At 58.2% G+C, this 26,421-nt stretch overlaps 1 protein-coding gene across 2 annotated transcripts in view; it reads left to right on the top strand.

Annotated features, from left to right (window-relative positions):
• Positions 1 to 26,421, top strand: part of TMEM104 (transmembrane protein 104) — a 59,513-nt gene that overhangs the window by 16,926 nt on the left and 16,166 nt on the right. Inside the window, exons 7-9 of one of the 2 annotated variants that reach the window (XM_067716694.1) lie at positions 1,592 to 1,691; positions 2,131 to 2,236; positions 25,312 to 25,405. In XM_067716694.1, coding sequence (XP_067572795.1) covers positions 1,592 to 1,691; positions 2,131 to 2,236; positions 25,312 to 25,405 — 300 coding nt within the window. Of the gene's footprint in view, positions 1 to 1,591; positions 1,692 to 2,127; positions 2,237 to 25,311; positions 25,406 to 26,421 lie in introns of both variants that reach the window. The other variant, XM_067716693.1, reaches the window with a different exon arrangement.

Below are 26,421 nucleotides of genomic sequence, written 5' to 3'. Positions count from 1 at the left end.
AAATATCCCCGGTAGGGGGTGGGGGACAAAATCACCCCCTGTTGAAACCACTGCTCGGCTCTATCCTAATTCATAGACCGTCACCTTCACCTTTGGGAGGGCTGCCACACTCCACACAAGTCTCCCTTGGGGTCCAGACTCCGTCCTTGTAATGAGAAATGCCAGTCCTGGTCATTGCCGTCCTCAAGGAAGTTCATTGATCCTCCCACTTTGTGTCTCGTAATGAAATTTATTGATCAGGGAGGGCCAGTGACAGTTTTATAAACAGCGGACATGAGTCCATGGCAGGTGGAGAAAAGGATGGGAGTGGGGAGGGGCAGTGCCTCCCTGCAGGAGCCACGGCTCAGAGTGAAAAGATGAGCGGGGGCTGGGCTCGGAGCCTGGGGGTGAGTGGCAGCTACGCCAGGGGCCACTGAGCTTGGACATCCAGGGTTCTTTCAAGAACTATATCTTCCGAGTCTTTTCCGCCTAGGCTCCTAGGAGCAGAGCCGACCTCAAATAGCCCAGGAGGAACATGGCCCTGGCTTTCCCCCGGGACCTAGAGGCTCATCTGAGCCACCTGGATTAGAAGGGAACTGTCACTTCATTTTTCTTTCTGTTCTCGGAGACTCCAGCAGCTTAAGATCAATGAAACCAAAACCAAGCAATCAGTCTGAATGGGAGTTTGAGACTGGCCGTCTGGGGCCACGACCCTGAGGTTTTAGGGCCCAGAGGCTTTTTTCAGCATTTTTACCCCTGATCTTCGTAGCTGGAATCACGTATGGAATTTAGCACTGGCTGAATTCTTCTCACTGCACAGGGTTAGAGACGGTCAGGGACTTGCCAGGGTCAGGAGAAGAGGCCGATGGGATGAAGACCAGAGCCTGAGTTCCCGCCTGCCAGTCCAGGCCCCTCCTGGAGGGAGAGGGGACCAAGGTTTGCCTCTGCAGAGGGAGCTTCCTCGTCCCATGCCTTCCAAAGTCAGCATCCTCCCCTGCAGACGCTTCCTGTACGGAGGGAAGTGCGCCGTCCCACTCCTGCCACCGTCTCCCTCCCCAGCGCCCCAGGCCACCCTTCTTCCTCTAGGGTGCTTGGTGATGGGCCACATTCAGAACGAGGCACTTGGTCTTTGGAAATCAAGAGCTTTTCACCCTCCTGATTGCAGCTTCCGGAGCTGGGCCACTTCCTGTTCTCTTCAGTCTCTCAGTCTTTCATCTTAGAGCCCTGTGTGCGGCTGCAAAGGAGGCCCTGGTCCAGGCAAGCCCGGGGGTTCAGGCCCTGACTCAGGCCATCCCTCCTTCTCCCCTCCGGGCAGCTCGTCCCGAGCGCGAAGACGCCTCCAGGTCCTCCCTGGCGAGTCCACGCCCCACACTCACCCTGGATGCAGAACCTCTCTGATCCTGTCCCGCTCACCACCGGGCGACAGTCTCGAGCAGATATGTCTCCCGCCGGCATCTCAGTGTCGGTAGCCAGAATGAGAAACAGGACTTGGGGGCTGTTTTCCCACTCTGCTTGGAGAACGAAAGCCGTGGATGAGGTAGAGCTGTAGTCATCAAAAAAGCAGGCCGGTTTCTCCCTGTGGCTCCCTGACCGATGGTTTTGTTGCTTTCAGTGGGGGTCAACCTGTTCTATTTCTGCATCATCATCTACCTGTACGGGGACCTGGCCATCTATGCTGCCGCCGTGCCCTTCTCTCTCATGCAGGTGACCTGGTGAGTGTCCCCCCTGCCCCCCACACCAGCTGCAGCCAGAGGGGCTTCCTTGGGCAGTCGGGGCAGTGTTTTCTCAGGGTAGAAGCCCAACACCAAGCGAGTCCATCATGTCTGAGGCCCTTTTCTGCACGCGTCACAGCCAGCTGTGCGTCCTGGCCTTCGGAGACACACAGCTCACCGCTGACCCCATCCCTGCCCCGCTGGGAAGGTGACTGGGATTCCCACCAGTCGCCGGGAAACAGTGCAGCAGGAATAAGGAATAAGGTGCCTGCCCCCAGAGACAGAAAAACGTGGCTTGTGGAGAGTCGGAGCGTGGAACCTGAAGCTGCAGCTGGGGGGGGGGGGCGCGGCAGTTGCCCCTGATCAGTAAGGGCAGGTTCTCTCTGCTCCCGGCCAGGCAGGGAGGCCCACACTGAGCCATTGTTCTCTCTATCAGCAGCGCCGTGGGCAACGACTCCTGCGGAGTGGAGGCCGAGGCCAAGTACAACGACACGGACCCGTGCTGGGGGCCCCTGCACCGCGTGGACGCCTACCGCATCTACCTGGTGAGTGGTTTCGCAGGCTGGCCCGGGGGACCAGGGGCCTGGGAGCCGCCCGCCTGCACTCTCGGCTAGAACCTTCCCCAGAGAGGAGAGTCTGCACAGCCTGGCTAATGACTGGGGCTTTGGTCCCGGGCAGAAAGTGGATCACGTGCCTACAGTGCCAGCCCCAGCGCGTCCCGGCCAGCGGGCTTCCATCGTGTGTGGTTTGGAGTTGGCATTGGCGTTGGTGCCAGCTCCAGGGCCGTGAACTCTTCTAAACTCATCTAGGGGTTTGAAGGGCATGCTTATCAAAGCCCTGTAAGAGGGCCAGGGCTGGCTTTCCGGAAACTTTCCCTGTTTTGACCTTGCTCCCGGCCAGCCCAGGAGCACGTGAGTGGATGCCGGGGTTGCTGGCTAGGCAGGCGGGACTGAGCCATCTCACGGCTGACCCCAGGTACAGACAGCTCTCCAGATCAGGAGGGATCAGCCCAGCTCGCTCCCAGTCTCCCCTGCTCCTCGCAGACAAGGGAAGAAGATGAATGTCCAGGCTCCGTCTTGAGTGCTTTGTGCCGGGGGCGGGCCGGGGGTGGGCGGAGGGGGGAATTGGAGCTGAATAACGCGTCCCACGGGTCTCGGGGAATAAGACGCAAAACCAGAGGCAGGTGTCTGTCTGCCTGCTTTGCAGGCGCGACTCAGAAATGGTTCCCTTTCGCCTGTGCGGTGTCTGTTAATACTCTCTGCTTCCTCCTGGCCCTCCTCAGCCCTGACACAGATTCAGGTACGTTAGGCGACACACAGCTTGACACGCGGCCACTTAGCTGCTGCGAAGCGGGACGCGGGACACGGGAGAGCCGGCCTCGCCGGGAGGCTCAGGGTGTCGGCCTCTTGACTTGATTATCCCTATCCTGGCAGAGCTTCCCGCGGCCCGCCACCTGTGTTATGCGGCTCTGAATTTGTTAACCCCAAGGACAGCGGAATGGTGGTCTCACCCTCCCAGTCCTATCCTATCGACCTACCCCAGGAGTCCTGCGGCCCCAGCCCCGGGAGAGATTTGTTCTCCTCTGTGCGTTTCTGGAGCAGTCGGGTGGTCAGCTACGGCTAGGAGGGTGTCTTCTAGGAGGACGGTATCTCAGCCGAGGTCCGATGGGACTTCGGTGGCAGGTTAATTTCCAGGCCCCTTCCCCCCTTCCCCAGCCTTGGGGGCAGGCAGAGAACTCAGCAGGGCCACCAGGAGAACCCGGGAGAGCGGAGGCCTGTTAGCCTCTCAGCTTTCAACAAACCGTGATTGATACAATTAGCAGAAGTGTTGGTAATTGTAAGGACCCATCTGGAGCTCTAACCGGCACAGTCAGGCAGAAGGAGGAGGTTGAAGAAAGGGTCCCAGGGGCTCAGCACAGACCCGGGAGCAGGTCCAGGATGGAGGGTCAGCGGCGGAGCCCCTCAGGCAGGTCTGTACCGGGGGCGCTGCTGGAGGCTGTGCAGGGTCTGCCTGGCTCATTCCCCCGCGCGTCGGCAGAACAGACACGGAGTGCTGGGAATATTGCTGCCGCCATCGGCCCGATGAATTATTTAGCAGCACCGTTACTGCCTTATTAAACTGTTCTTCCTCTCATTCCTATAAACCTTCCACATGATGGAAGCCTCCCTGCCCGAGTTTCAATAACTGTCTGACCGAATGGGAGGAGCCCTTCAGGAAAGCAGACAGGCATTAATTACAGCCTTTGTCTCCCAGATGCTGCACTTACAGCTCATAAAGCTAATTGCCACCGGGCCCACAGAAGCTGCACGAAATAGCAGGGGGCGGGGCTGAGCAGAAACAGAGCCCCTTCTCTCTGGGTGGTTGACACCCTCCCACTGCCGGGGACTTCGGTTGGCTCAGAAGGTTTCCGGTTCAGACGTGCTCTTCTGCCTGGTTTGGAGAAATTCAGGGCAGGCGGACCTTCGCGTTGTCTCAGAAGTTACTTTACAACTTTGCATGTGGCTCCCGGGGTCCGCGGCTTCCACAGAGCTGTGCCTCCTGACCCTAAATACCGGGGGGTGGGGGGGGCTCTGTCCCTCTGCAGGCCACCCCCTCTTAGTGAGTCGGAAGCAGCCTAGCGACTGAAGGAGGGGGTTGGCAGACGTGGGTTTCCTTCCTCCGTCCTGGGCGCTCTGTGACAGGTGCTAACAGCATCTTCCCCTCCCAAGTCCGGCCCGCGGGGCTCATCCCTGCATCTTTGTTCCACCAAGTGGCCCCTTCAGATCATGGGAGAAGAGGGGCATCCTTTCCCCTCGCCCCCCAGTCATTCATGTTTGGAAGATTGTCCATCCCGCCTAGAGAATCCCGTCGCGCCTCTTTCTACCAGCTGTTTTGTTGCTGCAGCGTTGGCCACGGAGGCGGGCGGGTTTTAAGGCCCCTTCCCACCCCAGGCACCACCACTTCTTTGTCTCAGGTACACGATACACCTGTCCGGCCTGCATGTTCATAAGGACCTCTAATAGCCACTTCTTTTCTATTCCAGGACAGTATTTTTCTGGCTTTAACTTTACGGCTTAATTTTTAGAAAGTCCTCTGGAAGCAGCCTCTCCTGTGTCTTCCCGGGAGTGCTGCTGAGATGCACACACAGAATGAGAATATTTGAGATATTAACTATCTCCAGAGGCCAGCCTGTGTAGCATCATGATTACTTGTCAGAAGGGAGCTTTCTCTACCACCAGCTACCGGTCGCCTCCCGAAGCCCTTGACCTTAATGAGTGGAAAATTCCTCCTCCCCTCCCGTAGCTTGTGACCTCTGTCCACATCCTGTGATTCCCATGCAGCTGATATGAGTCAGTTTCTCCCTCTCCCTCCTTGAAGTAGCCGCAGAGCAGGGCGCCATGAGGTGGGGGTGGTCCCGTGAGACACACGTGCCCTCAGGGCGTCCCAGCAAGACGCCACAGCTGGAGCCAGCAGGGACCTGGGCCCCCCGTCATGAGGGCCCGTGAGAATTAGCATCAGGATCTGATCTTCCGGGCCCCACCGCCCACCCCTCATGTTCCTTTGAAGTATCAAATGGGACAGTGTTGATGCCCCAGCGCTTTCAGACCCGCAACCTTGCCTCCAGGCTGGGGAACGTCATGGGATCTCTCTGCAGAGCATCTCTGGCTTGAGTAGGAAACAAAGTCAGAATTTAGCATTTCATTTTCCTATGTGCTGAGGAAGAGTCAGGAGCTGCTGGTGAATGGCAGGGTCATATGCAAATGAGTTCCATCCAGGAATCGTACTGTCCTGAGTATCTGGGAGGCAGGACGTGTGTCGCTGTCCCCTTGAGTCAAGGGCACTGCCCGGCGCTCTTGTTCTCCTTCCTCATTCCTGCAGCGCCGTCGGGCCTCGTTTGCGCCCCAGGCCCCGTCAGTACCGTCTCCTGGAGAGTGTCAGAGGGAAGTCCTGGGGGGACAGTGGGACTCCCCGAGTGCTGAAGCCTCCGCACTGCCGGCAGGAGCGGCCTCCACAGCTTACAGGTGGACAGGTGCTGCTGCGGCACCGGCGGCCCAGCAGGCCCTGGCTGGGCAGAGCCGGGCCCGCAGATGGCAGAGCGGAGCTCATCCTGGCTGGAGACCCAGCCGCAAACTGGCAGCGTGGGGCAGGGGGCCCCTCGTGGGCTGCTTTGAGACAGGACAAGGTCACCCTGGCTTGCCGTGCTGCCTTGAACGCAGGAGTTGTGAGGTCCACCTCCAGGGTCTGGGGCTGAGCTGGAAGAGAGGTGCAGCCTGGCAGGTGACCTGCCACCCACTGCCGGACAGAGGGGCCTCTCCCTGCAGACACCCCTTGAAGAAACAGGGTATGTGTTGGGGGCTGCAGGGGGGGTTCTGCCTGCTGAACTCTCTTCCTAAAGGAGCAGGTCAGTCTGATTCGGGCTCAGGTTAGCGGTGAAGGGTCCTGGTCTCTCCTCCTCTGGCAGGAGGCTGTTTTCTGAATCGGTCTTGTCTCAGTCTCACACGGCAATGCTTCCCTGCCACTGGCGACGTTTAAACAGCGCGCGCTTCCCTTTTTATTTTTATTTATTTATTTGGCTGCTCCGGGTCTTAGTTGTGGGATGCGGGCATGTGGGATCTAGTTCCCGGACCAGGGATCGAACCCGGGCCCCCTGCATTGGGAGCACAGAGTCCTAACCACTGGGCCACCAGGGAGGTGCCACACGATCCCCTTTTTAAAACCCAACAGTTTCTTTCTAGAACGGTACCATTCAGGGGGAGAAACATCCCTTGTGCTGGGGGGTGGAGAACGGAGTGACGTACCCGCGCGGAGGCGCCAGGCCGAGCACTGCCAGGTCCTTCCTGCTGTGTGGTTTGCGTCAGTGTAGCGAGTTACCCGTTACCTTCTCGTTTCCAAACAGTAAGGTCTGTGGCCTCATCCCATTTCACAGCAGAGAAAACTGAGACTTGGAGACCGTGACTTCCCCAGGGTCTCTGAGCTGAGGCAGAGATGAGAGCCCAGAAACGAGGGGGCAGGTCACGCCTGCTTATCAGCCCTGGGAGCCTGACGTTTGCAGAGGTTGGGGCGACGCTGCCCCAGGATGGCATCTGCTCAGTGACCTGTGTCTGTGCATCCTGCCCATCTGCCTGACTGACCTGCTGTCTTCCTGCCGCCCCTCACTCCTGGGTAGCGAGATGGGCTTCTTCCGTTCACTCGAGTAGCGCTGGAACTCAGAGCGTCTGCCCAAGGACGTCTCCCTTCCCTGCCACCGTCTCTCTCTCTGTTCTTTCAATAGCAACCATGGTACCCTGGAACTGTGGCATCTGCTAATAAGTGGGTCACCACTGCCATTGCTTGAATGTTTATTCTTAGCGACGCTGAGGCAGGAGGTGGTCTAGACGCCTTCAGGATCAGTGAGGAGGGAAAGTTAGTGTGAAGCAACAAGGTTCAGCGGCAGCAGTGACTTCACGGGACCTGGGGACTCTCGGGGACACCTCCAGGGGCACCAGCCTGTGCCCCTAGAGCACAGCCCCAATAGGAGACAGTGTGAGTGCCGCCCCTGGATTTGCACAACGTGGGGAACCCGGAAGGAAGCAGAGACCATGGCGAGACAGGCAGGGTGGTCCTGGAGGGCAAGTGCAATGCTCCCAGGATGGGCCATCTTCATGCAGGAGTCTGATGGGTTGGCTCCGTCCACAGATGGAGAGCAGGGCCCTAAGTGCAGTAAACGGAAAAAGTGGCAGTTTCTCTTCTTTGGGGGACATCGCCCTCCTGTCTGCCTCCTGTGGGTTGGGACCTAGCCCAGCACCAAAGCGGAACAAGACAAGAGGAGGTTCCCAGCCACCTGGGCAAGAAGTGGGTTGCTTACAGGGTCTGGGACATCAAGGCGCCTCCCTCATAGGATGGGGACTGTTTGGGGACCTACCTGGGCTACCAGGGAAGCCCGTCTTCTTTCCCTTCCTTTCCTCCCTTCCTAACCCTGATATCAGCTCCTCGTTTGGTTCTGGAGGCTCCTGGAAGGTCAGTTTTGTTGTGCTTCACCCTTTCCTCGCCGCTCGCTGGTGGGAAGATGCCGGTCATGCTGGGCAACCCCCTGCAGGTGCGGCGAGCAGAGTAGCTCTCCCGACCCGGGCCGGTCCCACCCCGACTTGGTGGGGGGTCGTCGGTCGTCTGCCAGCTCATCTGGCCCCCCGGGAGGCCTTGTGTCTCAGGGTGCTAGCCCCCCAAATGCCGAGCCTCTGCTTTCAGCCCACGGTCCTGGGTCTCAAGGAAGAAAGCATTTCTGCCCAACACCCTAAAACTGCATGTACCCAGTCTGCAGACAGGCAGGCGCTCCTGCTGAGCAAATTCTAACTTCAAACAGTGGCCGGCGCTCAGGTTGAAAGGACTGACTTTAAAGGATCGGCTTGTCTCTTCTTTCTCAAGGATATCAACAATACAGGGGCAGGCCTGCAGTTTTCCTCCTTCCTCCCTCCCTCCCTCCCTCCCTTCCTTTCCTAGGAAGCTGTCTCTATGGCTCATCCAGGGAATGGCTGCTTGTGTTTCATTGTGCTTTCCATCCCCCCGCCCCCAGCCCTTTCTAAATGAAGTTCAGATCACGCTGTCACTCACTCTGACACTATGGCTTGTCTCTCCAGCTCCTGCCAAGGGACCCCAGGGGCACCCCCGTCACCGCCCCCCCACTGCTACTGGTGTCTGGGCACAGCGTCCGGTCCGTCCCCAGTGCCAGCCCAGCTGCTGCCCAGCATTGCTCAGGACCAGCCCTCACCTTTCCAAGGAGACCTGGGTAGCGCCTCGCTGGACCACGGTGACCCCCTCCTCCCTGACCCCCAGTGCCTTGGGGTGTTTGGCCTGAGCTCCCTCCAGCTCAGTGAGAGGACTGTTTTTATTTTTAACGCGGCTCTCGGGGACATGGGTTCTGTCCGCCAGCGTTAAGCTCGCCATCCATCACCCCCCACGTCCTGCCTCTGCGATGGCTGATGCCTGACACACCAGCTTAGAGGACGGCGCTGACTCCCCTGTGCCATCCGCTCCGAGCTCCCGGTAAAGATAGCAGGTGACAGGCGTCAGGATCACAAGACAGTCCACACCACCCCCTCCACGAGCCCTGGAAGCTGCTCACCGGCTGAGCTCGAGTCCTCTGGCCTTTCTTCCGTCCTAGTGGTTGAGGGGAACTCGGTTGTAGCTCCTGAGCCAGGTGAACTGCCCAGACCCCCTTCCCACAGTGGCAGCTCGAGTGTCTCTCTGACCCTGTTAGAATGTCCCCGACCTCTACCCCCGTCTCCGTCGTCTGGAAAGTAACGAGTACATCCTTACAATAGGACTTGCCCAGGGCACAGGCCACTTTTACCCTGAGCACGTGGGAAACTGTCAGTTTGGCTCGTCTGGTGTCTCGTCCTTTCTCCCCGCCCCCTTCCCCAGTTCACTCAGGGACGGGCACTGCGATGGGGAAAGTTATCTGTGCGCCACAACCGGACCGCCCCTGCCAGCAGACTCGGCTTGTAAGAAGCCCCATGATATGAAAATCCCAAGGTATAAAACGAACTCAGCGGGTAACCGTTTGTTACAGAACAATTTGATACTTTGCAGAAGGGCTCGCCGCAGGTTTCTCTCGAGCACTTACTTGCCCTAGTGCGCCTAAAACGTTATTCTGTGGAAATTAAGTATCTATAAATAGAACTTCTAGAGGCCCATCTCTTGGGTAAAGCGTATCCACATGTTTGTATGTAAAGTGCAGGAGTCCAGAGCCCATTTCACGGAGAAATAGGCCGACATGGGGTTGGCGTGGACATCACAGACAGACGGATACACACACACACACGCCCGTGCACACACACGGGGCCCCAGGCCGGGGAAGCGTCACGGAGCTTGTTAAGAATGTACCCACGACCCACACTCATGCACAGGCCAGTTTGGTTGGGAAACTTCCAGATAAGTCTCCCTGGGGAGTGTTCATCCCTGCTGGGGACCTTCTGCACTGTGCTCTTGCAGGACCGTTTTTACCCACACTTCACGCTGATCCTGGGCACGCCCTAAGCTGGAGGCTTCTTTATTCGTGCGCAGCGTGATCGGTGATGCACAGCTGCTGTTCTTGCTTCATGCGCTCCCCGGGCTGGTCCTGGCCACTGACCCAGGTGTGTGTGTCCACGTCTGTGTGCTTTTAGTCAGTCCCCTCGGAAGCTGCTCTAGGCAAACTCCCAAGACGCCACAGCTGAGGCCATCTCCAGACTCTGCATCCCCTCTGCTTGCAGACCTCCCATTTCTGGGCAAAGAGCTAAAAAAAATGACTTTGTATTCTTTAAGGAAATGTCCCAGTTGTCAAGTTCAGATCCTTACTCTCCCCTGCTCCTTTTTTTGGCTTCATTTCCCAAAAAGTATAAGAAAGAACTATAGGAAATACAGCAGCCTTCCAGTTGTTTTAAGAGTAATATGGAATGTTCTTAAACATCTTGTGCTAAGGAGGGTCAAAACTGTTTACGCTAAACCACGTTCCTCCTTCAGCTCCATGTCTCTCTGATGCTTTCATTCCATAGCTGAATCCGTGGTCCTCGCGACGGCCCTGCTGACTTCTGTGAGGCTGTGCTACCCCCTGAATGATGCTTGCTCTCTGTTACAGGGCGTCTGTTATAAACAGAATCTGCTGTCTTTCTAAATAGTGTCCCAGGGCCCTGGCAGTAATTGTTTAATTAAATAAAGCGCTCATTCTAAAGTAATAAGCGTGCTCCGCCATGTGGCTGGTGTCCCAACCGGAGGCCCAGCAAACCGTGCGGAGACTAAAAGTATCCATGGGCACGTTCCCCAGCCTGCAGGCTGGCCCCGAGGAGAAAGCGGCAGCTAAGGAACCCCGAAGCGTTCTCAGCCAGCAGAAGGGCGCCTGGCACACGGACGTGATTAGGCAGAGCTGAACAATTAGGGTGCGTATCAATGATGACATCCGATTAAGTAGCACAGACTTGGGATGTCTCGTGAATTAGCCGAGAGTAGGCCAAGGTACGTTTTAATAAGCCTTCGCCTGCAAAGGGAGGCACCGCACAGGGCACTGCTGAGCAGATGCTGTGTGAAGCCAGAAGGAAGGGTCACGGAGCACAGCAGGGCACGTTGAGTTGAGCCACAGGAAGAACTTCCTTTAGCCGCAGATTGAGACGTTCTCTGGAAGCCTGGACAGGAGGAGGGAAGAGGCTGCCGGGCCGGGTTAGAGGCTGACCAGGGCTGGAAGGCCCCCCCCAGTTTGTGACACCCAAGCAGTTCTGGCAGCAGAACTTCTCGCTGCTGTTTCAGGAGGCCGTGCTGCACCCGAGGGATGGGTCACCAGCCTCCAGGGACACTGCCCAGCCCTCTCCCCACCCCCGGTCAGGAACAATAACCTCAACTGAGTCTCAGAGCTTGGTTCCAGGACCGCTGGTACTTATTAAAAATACAGATCCCTGGGTTGCACCCCAGGCCTAATGTAGCAGCACCTAGGACTGCAAGGCCCAGGAATCTGCATGTTCCACCTGTTCTGAGGGTGATTCTGTGTCCTCTGCCCTTTGAGAAAGTCTGCTGGCCGAGGCCCTCTCGCAGCGATAAGTGGTCTTGCTGACACCCAGCCTCCTGGGGAGAGGCCTGCTCTGGTCTCCCTTGGATCTGCTCCCCAAGCTGCAGCTGAAGAGGCAGTGGTCAGGGCCCCACCGAGCCTCCTCCAGGGAGAGACGGGGCAGGCGTCGCAGGTCTCCAGCCTGGCTGCCGGCGCGTCACTGCAGACAGGGAGCAGCTGCACTCCAGCTCTGACCAGACTGGTTTCAGACTTCGAGTGTCCCCAGGAGAAGAGGGCCTCCAGCAGTACCCCTTTGCCAGCGGCTGCTTTGTTACCTGTGGCCAACAGGTCCCGCCCGGTCCCTTCCTCCTGGAGCCCACAGCGTGCCAGCCCCACAGAGAGGCCTTGGCCTCTGACCATCCACTAGGGAGGGAGCCGGGGGTCCTTAGCGTGATTTCTCACACCCGACTCCACGGAGCTCGTTAATCAGCCCCCTTGCCTTGCCGGCTCCCCTCCCTCCCCACCTCCAAGGTTACTCGGTGCCCCGCAAAGAATCCTGCTGCTTTCCGTATTTCGAGGTCGGGGGTCAGCAGGGGAGAGGTGGAGCCAGTCCGCCCGTGCTCTCTGCAGGGCTTCTGCGTTCCGGGCCCTGACTTCCTTCCCTCCCTCGCTCCAGCCCTGGCCCCGCTCTTCCTGCACAGAGATGAGCGGGAAGAGTTGTGGGGGGCGGGGGTGCCTGCGCATCCGCAGTGATTATCCGGCACCTCTCCTAGAGCATCACGCAGGCATCAGGCAGTTGAGGTGACAGAGGGCAATGGCTCCGCCTCCTCGTGGCCCCGGGGCGGGGCCCGCGGAAGCAGTCAGATTCCAGCAGGTTACTGGAGACGCTAACAGCCCTGCGGGTCCTAAGGGCCCACGGGGCTCACGTCCCGCCCAGCACCCAGGGTATCTGAGCAGCTTCGTTCTTGACAGAATCCGGTGGTTGGGGGTGTGGGTGCTTTTTTCTGAGGGAGCTGAGAGCCCAGAGGCTCCCCACCCCCTGTTACTCATAACACAGTCCATGATATAGCGTGTTACCTGCCCCCCGTTCCCCTCAAGTCCTCCTGTTCTGAGGACCTGTAAGGCCCAGTTGATCTCTAGTCTGGCCGCGGCAGCTGTTCCCCAGCCCCTGGGTCATGGGGCCAGTAGCTCCAGCTTCCTCGTGTCTGTGAGGCAGCGTGTAACTTCAGCCAGCCCTGGGGGAGGGACACCAGGTACCCATCCTCTCCCCTTGTTTGACAGCCAGCAGAAATAGACCGGGCCACAGAGCTGGGTTTGCTTCTCTGCAGACAGATTTCAGTGGCTAAAAAGTGGGAAGGGGTCAACCCAGCCTGCGGTGCCCAGGAAGTTGTCATCTGTGCAGCTGTTCACTGAGCCCGAGGAGAGGTTGCCGCACTCTTCTGGGGCTTTCAAACTCTGCTGCCCGTTAGCAGAGCCCTGCCTCCCCCGTGAGACCTGTTCTCTTCTCGCCGTAGAGGGCTGCTTCAGAGCCTGCCCTGGGCTTGTACACCTCCTTGCTCGGGCTCACCGCCAAGCCCTGGGTCAACGTTTTCATGCATCTGTCACTGCACTCAGCTGGACGGGGAGTCCCAGCCGTGCCCCCCCTCCTCCGGCCCCCAGAACTTACAGTTCTAACGTTCCAAGTCCCTTTCAGATCTCCTCCCGTGAGAACAGAGAGGACTCCCACGCGGGGGATTCCGAGGGGGGCCTTGGAGCCCGGGCGCCCGGGCTACTTGTCCAAGGAGAGGTACCTCCTCCCAGCGTGAGGATTGCCCCAGGGTCCTGAGACGTTTCTGTTTCTGACATTTCATTCTTTCAGCCTGGTTTTAGGTAAATCTGACTGCCATCTCCGTACTTAAAATCCTTTAGAAACTCCCCTCTGCAAGGCAGCTCTAAAGTCCTTCACGGGACGTGGTCTGCTCTAATCTCCTTCTGGAACTTTCTCTCTCACCACTGCCCCACCCTCACTGGCCACTGTCCTCCACAGACGCCGGGTACTTTCACGGCTCTGTGCCCTTCACGTGCCTTCCCCTCGCTTCAGAGCCCGACAAGCACTCACTCATTCCAGACTGAGCTCAGGGACCCCCGCCCCTTACCCGCACGTGGCGGTGATCGGACTCTTATCCGTGTTCAGTTCCTTGGCCTCACCGTGAGCTCCTCGAGGTTAGGGCCATGCCTTATCCACCTTTCACTCCAGAGCCAGCACGGGGCTGCCTGCAGGGGGGTTGCTCCACGAGCATCTGAGTGGACAAGACCCTTCAGGCGGGCCGCCGCCACGGGGTCTGCGGCCGGGCAAGGGTGCGAGACCCTCCATCAGCCCTTGGGCCTGCTGACGCCCAGGGCTCACCACAGCTGGCGGCCGCTGCTCCGGCCAGAAAACCTCCCCGTCCAGCCGACCCCTCCTTCCCCAGAGGCATGGCCGTCCTCTGCTCCTTGGTGCTAGGACAGAAGCTGCCCCTCAGCGAGGGCTTAGGGGCCCCCTATCTTTGGCGGCTGAAGGTAGCCATCCAGGTGCCAGGAGGTCGAGGATGGCTCACCACCCATCTCCTTCTCTGCCACCTCTTGGCACCTGGAGTGTGAGAAGTGAAGTATTAGAACAGGTACCATCTCCAAAGTCCAGTCTTTTTCCCCAGGCAGAGCCCCCAGCCTTCCACCTGTTTCACCCCGCTTCCCACAACCTCACACACACCCTGTCCCTCCCCAGCTCCTTGTCATAACGTCCTTAAAGCCCACCTAGTTCAAGGTCAAGCCCCTTGGTCTTTCACCTGGATGTGGCAGGGTGGGGGGAGTGGACCCTCCCCGCCCCGGTCTCTTTCACACCTGTGAGAAGCCAGCCCGTCCTTTTTAAACCCTGATGGCTTAACATCGTTGAGTGAGTGACTGCGTGGGTTTTCCACAATATTTATCTTTTCTCCCCAAATCACAAGGGTTGCAGCTCTGGCATCAAATCCTTGGAACTCTGCCCACCACTGGTTACCATCTGGCTTTTCAGCTGAGAAAGAGACAACACAGGCACCCAGGCTTGTCCTCCAATAAGACCACAAGGACGGCAGCAGCCGTGCCAGGCTGATGCCATCCGACCAGCCCAGCCCTCCTGGCCCGGCCCTGGGAGCCAGCCTGGAAGGGACATGGAGCGGGTGTTGGAGAGACTCTTTCTCTAGGACGTAATCGAGGGAGGCAGTCAAGTGCTCCAGAGGAGGACTGGGCCTTGGATACAGACAGCCTGACCTCTGATCTCAGCTGTCTTGGTTATTATGAGATCTTAGACAAGTTAATTAACCCCCCTCAACGTCAGTTTTTTTAAGATGGAGACAGTAACCGACTTGTAGGGTGTCAGGATTCAAAAGCGATCTTAGATGGAAGATACTGTTGTGTCTGGGCACTCAGGAGGCGCGCGGTAATGTTGGTTCACTTGCCCATTGGTTCTCTGAGCCTCCTTCTTCCCCACCCCCGCACAGAGCCTTCCTTCTCTGAGAGGTGGCTTAGTCCCTGGGGAGTGTCAGGAAGCAGGAGTAGGCTCTGGGCGGAAGAGTGGCCTGGTGGGGGGCAGAGCCCTCCCTCGCTGCCAACAGCATCCCCTCAGAACTGGGGGCTTGGAGGTGATGTGGGCATGACACCTGGACCAGGTGCATGGGACGCCATCTGACTCCAGAGGCCGGGAGGGGATTGTGATGTGATGGTGGAGACCACTGGCTGGGAGCCACAGTGTATGTTCTGGAAAGACCCGGCCTCCCTCCAGCAGTGGTCACAGCACACGCCAGGCCACCCTGCACTGGAGGAGCCTCCCGTAGGCTGTGACATTCCACCCCCTCCCAGGTCGCTCCTCCCACCATCTCTAAAACTGCGTGAAGCAGCCAGGCTCCTTGGTAGGACATCACGGTGCTTGATCATAGAAGTTTGGGATGAATTTCCCAACCTATCTTTTTCACCATCTATGGGTTAGGGAGGAGATATGCTCTTTTTTTTTTTTTTTTTTTTGCCTCCCAGAGCAAAAACCATAAAGCTGGGTACAAACCTCAGGTCCCTAAGTAGGGATTTTCTATCTCATCTGAGTAAGGTGGGGGGTTGTTTAGAGAAGCGGGCTCGGAAAAGGAAGTTATAGTTATTTGGGTTCTTTCCTAGGTCTGTTCTGTTTCCAGCTGCCTTGAAAGAAAGGGAAGCAGGCAGCTTTGAGGGAGGGATCTGGGGATGTTTTCAACTGTCAAACAGTCCGGGCAGCCTTTCAGTCAGTGTGTCTGGGGAGTCACAAAGGGAGCCTGAGACCTGCCCTCTGCGTGCATGGTTGTCTCCGGGCTGACAGGGCTGAGATCGCATCACCCAGGCTCCTTGAGAGCTGGGGAGTGATGCGCCGGGGGCCTGGGCCGTCCTGTGCCCAGCCCTCCCCTCTCAGAGCTGGAGCCCGCATCCTGTGCAGTTGCCGAGTCGGCTCAGTCCGGGGGGCCTCTCTGCCGTCGTCTTCCAGGCCGCCCCCTCCCCAGCCACAAAGCGGCTGAACTCACAGCCTGTAGGAGGCAGCACTCTGGGCTTCGACAGCCAGAGCTGCCCGTGTGCACGGGGTTGGGAGCAGCCACCCCTTCTGTGGTCCCTCCCCGAAATCACTCCCAGGCTCCCCGGTATCAGAGACAAAGAGCGTGTTCACCAGTACCTTGGCAGAGGTTGTTCAGGCACCCCCGCCCTGGCCAGTCTGTGTTGCTGCTGGGAAGGTGCCCCAGCATTTCATCCTCTTCTCGGTGAATTGTGCGTGGGGAGAGGTCTTTTCTCCCGGCCAGCCCCCTGATCCCCGGGTCTGACAGACGGGCGAGTTCCTGCCGTGTGGGTTTGGTTTCTTGCCTCTGTTCTGTAGCTCAGTGGCTACTTAAGAACTCCCTGGGGAATCTTAACTTCTGGCCTCGGCCTGGGGCTCGGCGCCTTGCTCTCCTGGGCTTAGTGTCTGCCGGCAGCACGTGCTCACCTTTTGATGAGCGCTACAGATGTTACGAGTCTCGGAGCTCACTCAGTCCGAATGGGGCTGAATTGTTTGACAGGAGTGGACTTTGTTTTCTGCTGAAGGGCATCATGAGATAACAGCTGGGTTTATAGAGTTGACGTCTATGCTCCAGAATCACACGCTGCTTTAGAATATCTGGGCGTCAACCCTCCACTTTCTTTTAAATTTATTTTAAATTTATTTATTTTTGGCTGCATTGAATCTTCGTTGCTGCGCGCGGGCTTTCTCTAGTTGCAACGAGCGGGGGCTGCTCTTCATTGCCGTGCACGGGCTTCTTATTGCCATGGCTTCTCTTTTTATGGAGCACAGGGTCTAGGCGCGCGGGCTCAGTAGTTGTGGCTTCTGGGCTCTAGAGCGCAGGCTCAGTAGTTGTGGCTCACGGACCTAGCTGCTCTGCGGCATGTGGAATATTCCCGGACCAGGGATCGAACCCGTGTCCCCCGCACCAGCAGGCAGATTCCCAACCACTGCACCACCAGGGAAGTCCTAGCCCTCCTCCACTTTCACCTTCAGGCATCACCTGAATCTTTCAGTCTTTCAACCCATTCAGCAAGCAACTCCGAAGTACCTTCTAGGTGAGGGTTGGGGAAGCTGGGGAGGGACCCAGGGACACTAAGACAGGGTGACTCGCCCTAAGCAGCGCATCTGGGGAGGGTGCCTGTCAGACAGGCCACGCCTGCAAGGCTGGAGAGGCGTCCAGCCTCCATCCGTCTCCATCACTCCTTCTCCACCCGGTAAGCGTATTGGAGGGATCGGTGAGTAAGAGGTTGGCAGCGCCCCCATCGTTGCTGGCTTGGTCGTCTGAAGCCCAGCAGTCTATCCCGGCAGGAGCCCCCTCCCACAGCAGGGCTCTTCACGCTCTCGGGGTCAGCCCCTCCCTGCCCTGTCGGGGAAGGTTGTCATTTCTGAAACCTCATTCTCAGAGCTTCCTGTGAGTTTGCCGGTCCTCCTGCAGGATCAGGTGACCTCCTCTAGGTGGCGCGATGCCTCTCGTCTCAGGGTTTGGGCAGAGAGGCTGTGCTGGTGGACGGTTCGCTGGGTCCAGTGCACGAGCTGCTGACGCCGCTCCAGCCCTACCCCCTGTTCTCATTCCCTCACATCATGCATTGCATCTGCATCATGACTGATCCTCCATGCTTGGTACTTGAGAACTTGAACTCCCCCTGAAGAGCGCTTGGGGTGGAGGTGCTGGAAGTCCAATGGGAATAGTATCGACCTAACATTCTGTGGCCGGAGGTCGTCACTCGGCTTCACTTGTTCCAATTCCCCCTCCCGGGATGTTGGGAGGACAGGTGGGCTGTGATACCGCGAGGGTGTGCTGATGCTTGCTGGGGTCACACGGCCAGGGCTGCTGTGTACTGAGTACCTTCTCTGCACACGTAACGTGCTCTGGGAAGTTCACAAGTGCTCTAGGGTCTCGCTGTTAGCTGGGACAGCATTAGATTCAGACCCCCGCCCTCAGCATGTGACCCCGAAGCCTCTGGTCCCGCCGCTGTCCTTCACTGCCTCAGAACGCACCTCCTTCTCATGGCTGGATCACCAGACATTGTCATTCAAGTTGGGAAAATACAAACTCCCAAACCAAAACGTTCACAGCCACTTGAGGGATAAAAATAGAATCTTGAGCATTTCTTCGCTGCACCTCAAGGACGCGTTGAAAGTTCAGCTCCCGTCTAGGGATGGGTTCGTGCTGAGTTTCCATTAACCCCAATTAACCCTTAACCCTTAGCGCCCAACAAGGACAGCCCTGTCAGCAGCAGGGCGTCCGTTTCCTTTGTCATTTGAAGGAACCTCCAGGACCAGTCCACAGAGCTCAGCCGTGCCCTCGGTGTGTGGACACCTCTGAGTGAACTGGCTCCCTGGGGCCCCGTGTACTGGGTCGTCAGCCCCACGGGTCCCTGTGTGTTTAGGTAGATCAGGCAGCATAGCGCCATTCCCCCTTCCAAGACTTTTTGCTTCGTCACTAACAAGAGAAGCCGGAGTCCCCCCAGCGCCCTAGTACAAGGAGGCTCCAAGTGGATCTGCCGCTCTTTTATGTTGAAAGTCAGGAACTGACAGCTGAAGTGAGAGAAAGGTGCTGATGCCTGAGTTCTTGTCTCTGGGAAGCTCCATCTCACTACACCATGGGAGCCACAGACAAACCAAAAAATGCTTATTTTTAGAGGGAAATAAGTAGGTAAGCAGGCAGTCCAAGGACTGGCCATCCAGCCAGTTACCCAGCCAGGCAGGGCGTCACCTCCTTCAGCTCCAAGCCCTCTCTCGGCCCGGGAACGATGGGACACCAAAGAAGCGTTGCTTTGGTGCTTTGAGGGCCACTGCTGGTTTCCCTGACCATCTGGCCTTTGTCCCCCCGGATCCTATCCCTTTGCTTACGCCAACGTCGGGGGCAGGGCTGGGAGGGACCCTCCCCTGTTGGGTCAGCAGTCGGCTGACTGTTCCGCTGCTCTTCTAGGATGTTTTCTCACTGTCACTTGTTAGGGGAGGTGATTGGTGTATCGCCCTTTGTCCCATGGAGTTGCCCAGAGGCTCTTAGGACGCTTGTCCTGTACGGTGGCCATCACTTTAGCACATCATTCTCTCCTGCTTCCCTTTCCTCGAAGAAGAGCGTGCCCTATATCTCCTCCCCCCACCCCTTTTTCGAGGGGAATGAGATGGACTTATGGGTGTTGTTGAATTTCATCCAAGTTTAAGTTCTAATTAAAAACTATGGTCCCGGGCTTCCCTGGTGGCGCAGTGGTTGAGAGTCCGCCTGCCGATGCAGGGGACGCGGGTTCGTGCCCCGGTCCGGGAGGATCCCACGTGCCGTGGAGCGGCTGGGCCCGTGAGCCATGGCCGCTGAGCCTGCGCGTCCGGAGCCTGTGCTCCGCAACGGGAGAGGCCACAACAGTGAGAGGCCCGCGTACCGCAAAAAAAAAAAAAAAAAAAAGAACTGGTGGGTGGCCGGTGTACGGCTCTTGGGGAACCATGAATCCACTGTCTCCCAGAAGTAGGAGAGAGAAGAGCCGCTCCTCTGAAGACGTATAGGTTCTTGACTTTAGGTTTCTTGTAAGACATCGCCCCTTCCTCAGTGGGCGTCCTGGGAGATACTGCTGACGGCGGGCAGCCGAGTACGCGAACTCGTCTCAGACGGGCCTTTTCCTCCTCATCGGGGCTGCGTCTCACCCTCCCCTGGAGCCAGCTGCGTGCTCGGAGTGATGCCATTTCCATGCGCTCTTCCTAAATCAGAGCACGTTGATTTCACAACTGTTCTGGGAAGGGAGCTTTTTCCCTGACAAAGTGAACTGCTTTCCGGCGAGCGGGTGACTTCTGCATACCCACGTGCCGCTTGGTCTGCCAGCCCGGATGCTGCCCGTGACAGAGGGTACAAGGCGAGTCAGCAAGGCTGGGGTGGCCTCTTCCCACCCTGCACGAGTAAACCTGCCTCTGTCAGGCACCTCCTCCACCAAGTTCAGTGCATGCTGTAAATGTTTACTCACTGAGCATCTCACGTGTGCCGAGAGATGCAGAGCTCGCCATCATGGCGCTTACCCTCTGCTGGTGGCACAAGCAGCCCACGAACAAGGAGCGACACAGAACCTACAAGGATTACGTGATGTGGTACCGACCGCGCGTTCGGTGATTCAGTCAGGAGCCCCCAGGGAGGAATAAAACATTTGGAGAAACTTGCAGGGGAGACCGGCACTTGAGCAGGGCTTGAAAGGTGATAGGAATAAGGAAGGTAGAGAGGAAATTCTTTGCCAGCAGGAGGAATCACGAGGGTTAAGGCATGAGGGTGAGAATTAGCTTGATGTGGGGAAAGCAGGTGTCAGAGGGGAAGGCGGCCTCACACAGGATGTGTGTGGATCACAGCGGTCGGGGCAGAGGGCCAGGAGACCCCCCAGTCCCCTCTGCCACTTCCTTACCCTGTCACCCAACCTCTCCAGTCCCTCCGCCCCCTTGTCAGTAAAATGAGACATCGTCAGCTACCTGGTGACCTCACAGATGGCAGTGAGCGTGACGTGAGACCGTGCCTGTGTGAGCACTTTGTGAAGCTCGGGGGGTCTGCAGCCCTGGGCAGCGACCTCATCACGGGACCCCTTTGATGTGATGGGTGGTTAACAGGAGCGGCAGCTGGGAGGACAGGGCTGAGGCTGACGTGACAGATGCACGGGCAGAAGGCGGAGCCCAGAGACTTGGCACCCAGGTCCCCTGGCGTCTAATTTGGGATTCCCACCAAATTAACATTTTCATTCTCTGGCCAGCTAAACTTGCAGAGAAGTTTGGGGGTGGGGAGACAGGCAGCAAACTGCTTTACTACTTTGCCCCGATTCTGACTCGCTCCCGCTTTCTCATTTTGCACCATTGAGCAAAGGACGTAGCACATGGCCGATCCTGGGCTCATTTTGTGTGTGAAGCAAGATTGAGTTGCACTGGGGGTCTCTCCTCTCCGAGGGCAGTGGGCGCAGCTTAGCCTCCGCACTTCTGAGCAAGGGACCCTGATTGAAAGGTGCTCTCCGAAGCAGCACAGCGTGTGTTCCTCTCTCCCGTCCCGTAGCTGCGGCTGTTTCCCAAGAGGAAGGCGGTGGCTCCAGTTGGAGACGAGCCTTGGGTTCCCCGAGGCCAGCCGGCTCGTGCGGGCCTGGGTGTCTGTACTTCGGGGTCTCAGCAAAGCCGCCGTCCTGTCCGGGGAACCTCCTGTCCCAAGCATCTCGGAGCGCAGCCCCCCTGGCCTTCCTCGCGTCTCTCAGACACTGACTCCTGCCTCTGGTGGACCGGGAGCTGGGAGTTAGGTTAGGACTGTCTTTATTCCCCTGTCGCCGGGTCTTATTTCTGGCAGAGGCTGGAGAAACGGGCTCATCCCTGCCCACCCCACCCTCCAGGCATGTGCCCGGTCAGCTCAGTCCCATGGAGGACACAGATGTGCAGGGAAACTCTGCCCACTCCAGTGAGGGGACTCAGGAGACAAGGGTGAAGGAGCAGACTTTTGAGCGGGACCCTGACCCGCAGAACTGGTGTGACGAGCTTGCCGAGCAAAGGCCCAGCAGCCGGAGGGGGCGGGCAAGTCGGGGACTCACACCCGTAGGCTCTCGGGGGTGATGTCTCCAGAGACGAGGTTGAGAAAGGCAGCCGGCACCAGATCATGGGGCCACTGGACTTTGTCGTCTGAAGCGATGAGCCCTTCGCTCATCACAAGCGAAGTATGGTTGGGGCTGACAGTGGGGAGGCGGCCCTGACACCAGCTGGCTCGGGCCCGGGAGGGAGAGGACAGGGACAAAGGGGCCCGACAGCTCCCCAGTCCTGAACTGCCCGCAGCCCTCTGCCCACCTGATTCCTCTTACTTTATGTATTGTTACCCCTGTGTCCCCCCGCTCCCCGGCCCCTCCCGGGCTGGGTTAGGAACCCTTGCTCCGTGTTCCCCGTGTCCCCTCCAGGACTACAAAGAACACGTCCCTGCGGTTTTAAGCCAGCAAGTTACAGCGGTCATGGGACATCAGCACAGAGAGTGAGGAAGGGGTCAGGGGTAGTTGGAAGTTCGGAGTGGGAGCAGGTGGACGTGGGTGGTGCCCTTAACCCGCCTGGGGATGTGGGCGGAGAGGCAGCACTGAGTTCTAGACTCCGTGTCAAGTTCACGGTGCCACCGGGACACTGTAAGAGCCGTGGCCAAGCGTTGCCGGCCGTGCCTGAGGACGTGAGCTGCGTCCTGTCCGTCAGGACCGGCAGGATTGCCACAGGGCACATCTAAACTCAGCAGCCAGAAGAGAGAGGCACATGGGTGGCCCTGTTTGCACCCTCCCGGGTCTGTCTCAGAGTCCCAGTGACCAGTTTGAAGGTTTCATTAGAAACCAAAGAATTGTTCTTTTTTTTTTTTTTTTTTTTTAAAGAAACACATTCAGGACTTCCCTGGTGGTGCAGTGGATAAGAATCCACCCACCAATGCAGGGGACACGGGTTTGAGCCCTGGTCCAGGAAGACCCCACATGCCGCGGAGCAACTAAGCCCGTGCGCCGCAACTACTGAGCCTGCGCTCTGGAGCCCGCGAGCCACAACTACTGAAGCCCACGTGCCTAGAGCCCGTGCTCCACAACTAGAGAAGCCACTGCAGTGAGAAGCCCACACACCGCAACGAAGAGTAGCCCCCACTCACCGCAACTCGAGAAAGCCCACACGCAGCAAGGAAGACCCAAAGCAGCCAAAAATGAATAAATAAAATAAATAAATTTATAGAAAAAAAAGAAGCACACTTGGCTACAGCAGTCGGTGTCCCTACCTCCTGTCATGCGTCGGGCTCGCAGAGTCCTTGAACGAGACCGAACTTGAACTGATCAATGGCATTGGGGTGTTGGGAAATGGCTCGGGAGCCAGGTGATTTATAACGTCATACAGGCTGGACAAGAAGACCCAGGAGGACAGGCCGTCTCTTGGCTTTTAATTTCTTCTTTTTGTAAAAGAAAAGGGAGAACAGAAGGTGCCAAGCCTGGCTGGTCAGCTGGACCGTCGGGCCACCAGGGCCATTTCGTCCCCCAGACCCCGCGTCCACACCATGGTGAGGCCAGACATGCCACCGCCGGATCCTCTGTCCTTCGCCACCCTGGAGGCTGAGTCTGGCAGGAACTAATTTGCAGAGGACACCTGTTCCTTAACTAGCCCCAGCTTGAGCCGTGTCTCAGTCTGGGCTCCCTGCGCTGCGTGAGCTCTGACCCGCGCGAGGGCTGCCGTTTGGCTGTCGGCCCTGCGCCTTCCCGAGCCCTGTGTTCAGTCTGGGCTCCTGAGAGGGAAAAAAAAGAAAGCACTTCCCAGCCGCCGTCCAGCCACAGATATCACAGCCTGTTGTCCGAATCTTCCAAAAGAGTCCTTCACCGCCAGTCCCCACCCTAAGGACAGACCTGCTGTCCCGGAGCTGGATCTGAAAGAGGGCAGCAGACCCTCGTTCTCAGCTCAACTCACGCTCCCCGGCCCTCGGTGGGCACCTTGCGTACGCTTCTGACTCTACCCTGGGCAGTGTGTCTGTGTGCTCAGTCCCTTTAGACGAGGGATGCTCTCAGCGGGGTCCCATCCTACAGGGTCATGTAAAATGGGGCCCCGTGCATAGTAGGATGTTGATGAACGTCTGCCGAGGAGGTGGATGAAGATGGATTCCCTCTTGGCGAGGAGGCCCCACGCAGCCCGCAGCAGCAGAATTCCCCACCTGCCTCTGCGGCTGGTTCTGTGATCTCCCTGGTTTTAAGCAACGGAACCTTCGAAAACCCAGTCTTGAGGCTTCCAAGGTCAGATCTGACCTCCCACATAAGCCACCCACCAAGAAAACGTCCAGCACCCGCAGCTGGAGCACCGTGTTTTCAGCAGGGGGCGTCGCAGGTCAGAGGTGAAAGTCCCCAACCTCTGGCCCGGCTGCCCCAGAGTCCAGTTTCTAGCAGGCCAGGGCCGTTTGGGAATGTTTGTGACAAGCGGCTTTGTACGTGTTCTTCCACATGACGTGTCCCTCTCCCATCCTTCAAAAGAGAAATTCATCAGTGGAAAGTTTCCCTTAAGTGGTAATTTTCCTAAATGACTTGCTGATGGTGCTGTATACAGACTAGCTCGGCCAAGGGCTTCTGATCCAGTACCTCACTGTGTCCTCGGGCCAGAGGCGCACTGGCAAGGGCTGCCCAGAGAGCCCCTTGCCTCTGCCTCCCCCATCACCCCCGCCCGATGGAGACACTGCTCCTTCCAGAGCAGAAGCAGGGCTGTCAGCCCCCAGGAGCAAGCTCCTTCCCGAAGTCTCCCAGCCGGGGCGCCTGCCAGGAGGCTCTGCCCACCCCAGCTAATTAGAACCTCTCCTTAAGCAGTGCTTTCGTCTCTCCTGTCATTCATTCTCACGGTGATAATGGACTTAGATGAGAGGTCACAGCCTCTCCCACATCCTGCCTTCCTTGCAGGCAGGGAGGGGAGAGACGGGCTCAGCCTACCTCGGGGGAGCCAGGGACTGGCCGCCAGGTCGAGCAGCCAGGAGGTATTCACCCGCATCACAGGGCCAGACCCAACTCCCCCAAAGCGGTCCCCGCTCCCCACTTTCGGGCCTCGCGCAGTCAGCCGCATCTCTGGTGAATGTCATTAGCAGTAACGTGATAAAATGGCACAGTGTAAATGTTAATAAGGTCTGATGCCTCCGCTGCTTCCGAGTGGCAGATCGGAAATGGTACCATCATCGTAACTCCAACCAGCAGCTTCTAATTCCTCTGCTCTCTGAGCAGACGATTCGGCGTGGAGGTCCTCGCCTTCCCTCGGTTCCCAGCCCCAGTGTCTACAGTCCCACATCTACCCCCGTTTTCCTTTGCAAAGCGGGTTCAGATTTCCCACAGACCAATTCTCTAAGGCAGAGTTTGGATTCTCTTTTTTCCTCCTAAGTAAACGCTCGCTTTCCCCTGTTCTCCAGAGAGGAAGAGTAGCGAGGGGCCCAGTGCCAGCAGCTCCCATTCCTCTGGCCGGGCTCCCACCCCTACCCCTGTCCACTCCCAGCTCCCTGGGGTAGCCCCTGCTTTTCCTGGTCCGGGATGTTTCTCTGACGGGTTTGCCCTGGGAGCCACCGGCTGTGGTTCTCCAGGCTTTCCCTTCTCTCGAAGTCCAGGACGTTTCTGATGAACGACATCCTGATTCATCCTTTCCTCTGAACCCTCCAGGATGGTGTCCTTCCCACTGTGCCATGTCATCAGGGCCCGTGCGTCCCCCCACCCCGGTCCTTTCTTCCCAGTAAACCGAGAGGGTCCAGGGTGTGCTTGGTGTTTGTGTTGGAGCCTCATCTTCCTAACTCGCGCTCGCACCAGCTCAGTGCCGGGCCCTCGACCCTTCAGTCAGTGCTTGCTGAAGAGAAGCAGACGGGGCCATGTCCCTAGGATGTCACCTGGATTTGCCTAGAAAGTAGCCTCAGGGCAGTAAGTGAGGAATAGCAGAGAAGCACAGCTCTGAGTTTCCCTTGCACCCCTGGCCCTGGGAACTCGCCAGGTGATGCTGTCTGACCCCAGGGAGCCTCTGCCGTTCCAGGTGCACACCTGGGTTAGGACCGGCCCTGGGGTGGCCGGGGGCTGCGTGCACGGTGTGCCCTCCCCACACACACGATGTGCCATGTGCGCCCAGTCTCTGCGCCCTCTCACTCTTGTTTTCATCACCAGGCTGTCTTCACTCTCCTCCTCGGACCCTTCACCTTCTTTGACGTCCAGAAGACCAAGTACCTGCAGATCCTGACATCGCTGATGAGATGGATCGGTGAGTCTGAGAAACACCTCGGGTCTGACGCCCTTTCTCCCCTCCTGTCCTCAGCCACGTGGGCCACGGCCACATGAGCTCACAGCCAGGGCTGCAACGTGGCATGGGCTTCCGTGGACTCCCGCGGGCCAGGAGGCGGCAGGTGCTCTGTGCCTTTTTACTGGTAGGGAAATCTAGTACCAAAAAAGAGAAGTCACTTCAAGGTCCCATAATGCGAGCAGAGGCGGGGCTCAGCCCTGGACTGCTGATTCCGAGTGTGCTGGGTCCGCCTGCAACCCACAGGTGGGCTCCGGGGCTCCTGGGGGCCTGGGTCAGGCTCAGCCCCCTTCAGGGCAGGGGAGAAGCCTGCTCTTTGCTCTCTTGGGCGCACCGTGTGGCACAACCATAGAACCCCGTGGGCCATGGCGGCCACCTCTGCGTCCCCGGCCACCAGGGTGGGAAGAGACACCCCATCTGTAGTACCTTCCAACTGTCTGACGCCCTGCTGAGCGAGAGCACCACCATCCTCAGGGGAACTTGGGGGCTTCTCCCCCATACCAGGTCTGCGGCCAGGAGCTTGGTCACCCCCGACACTGTCCTGCCAGCCACCCGGAAGGGCCAGGCTGCTGACCCACCTGGACCCGTAACCGGAGGGTGTGCAGTCGCTGCTCCCCCCGCACCGGCAGGCGCTCTGGGATCAGTTGCGCGCCTGCTTTGGTCTAAAAACAAAGATGCTGATGCTGTTATGGCTGACGGGCCTGGCAGAGGGGGTCTGCCCGGCCTCCAGGACCCCCGCAGGGTGCTCCCCAGTATCCCCCCTGCCCATCAGCACAGAGGTTCCCAAGGAATCCGAGGTTGGGAGGTGTCGCTCCTGACCCTCTGGCCCGGCTGCCGTCGCTGCTGCACCCGCCCTGATCAGGACTCGGGGTGCACGTCGCTCCGTATTCCGTGCTGGCACCCGGCACTGGATTGTGACGAGCTCAGGACAGTTTCTGATCCAGACGGTCTCCACCAAGTCTGGCACCTTCAGGCCCCCG

The sequence above is a fragment of the Pseudorca crassidens genome, chromosome 19 (assembly GCF_039906515.1).
Source record: "Pseudorca crassidens isolate mPseCra1 chromosome 19, mPseCra1.hap1, whole genome shotgun sequence".
Lineage (NCBI taxonomy): Eukaryota > Metazoa > Chordata > Mammalia > Artiodactyla > Delphinidae > Pseudorca > Pseudorca crassidens.
The sequence above is the reverse complement of the archived record's forward strand: the minus strand, read 5'-3'. Positions and strand labels throughout refer to the sequence as shown.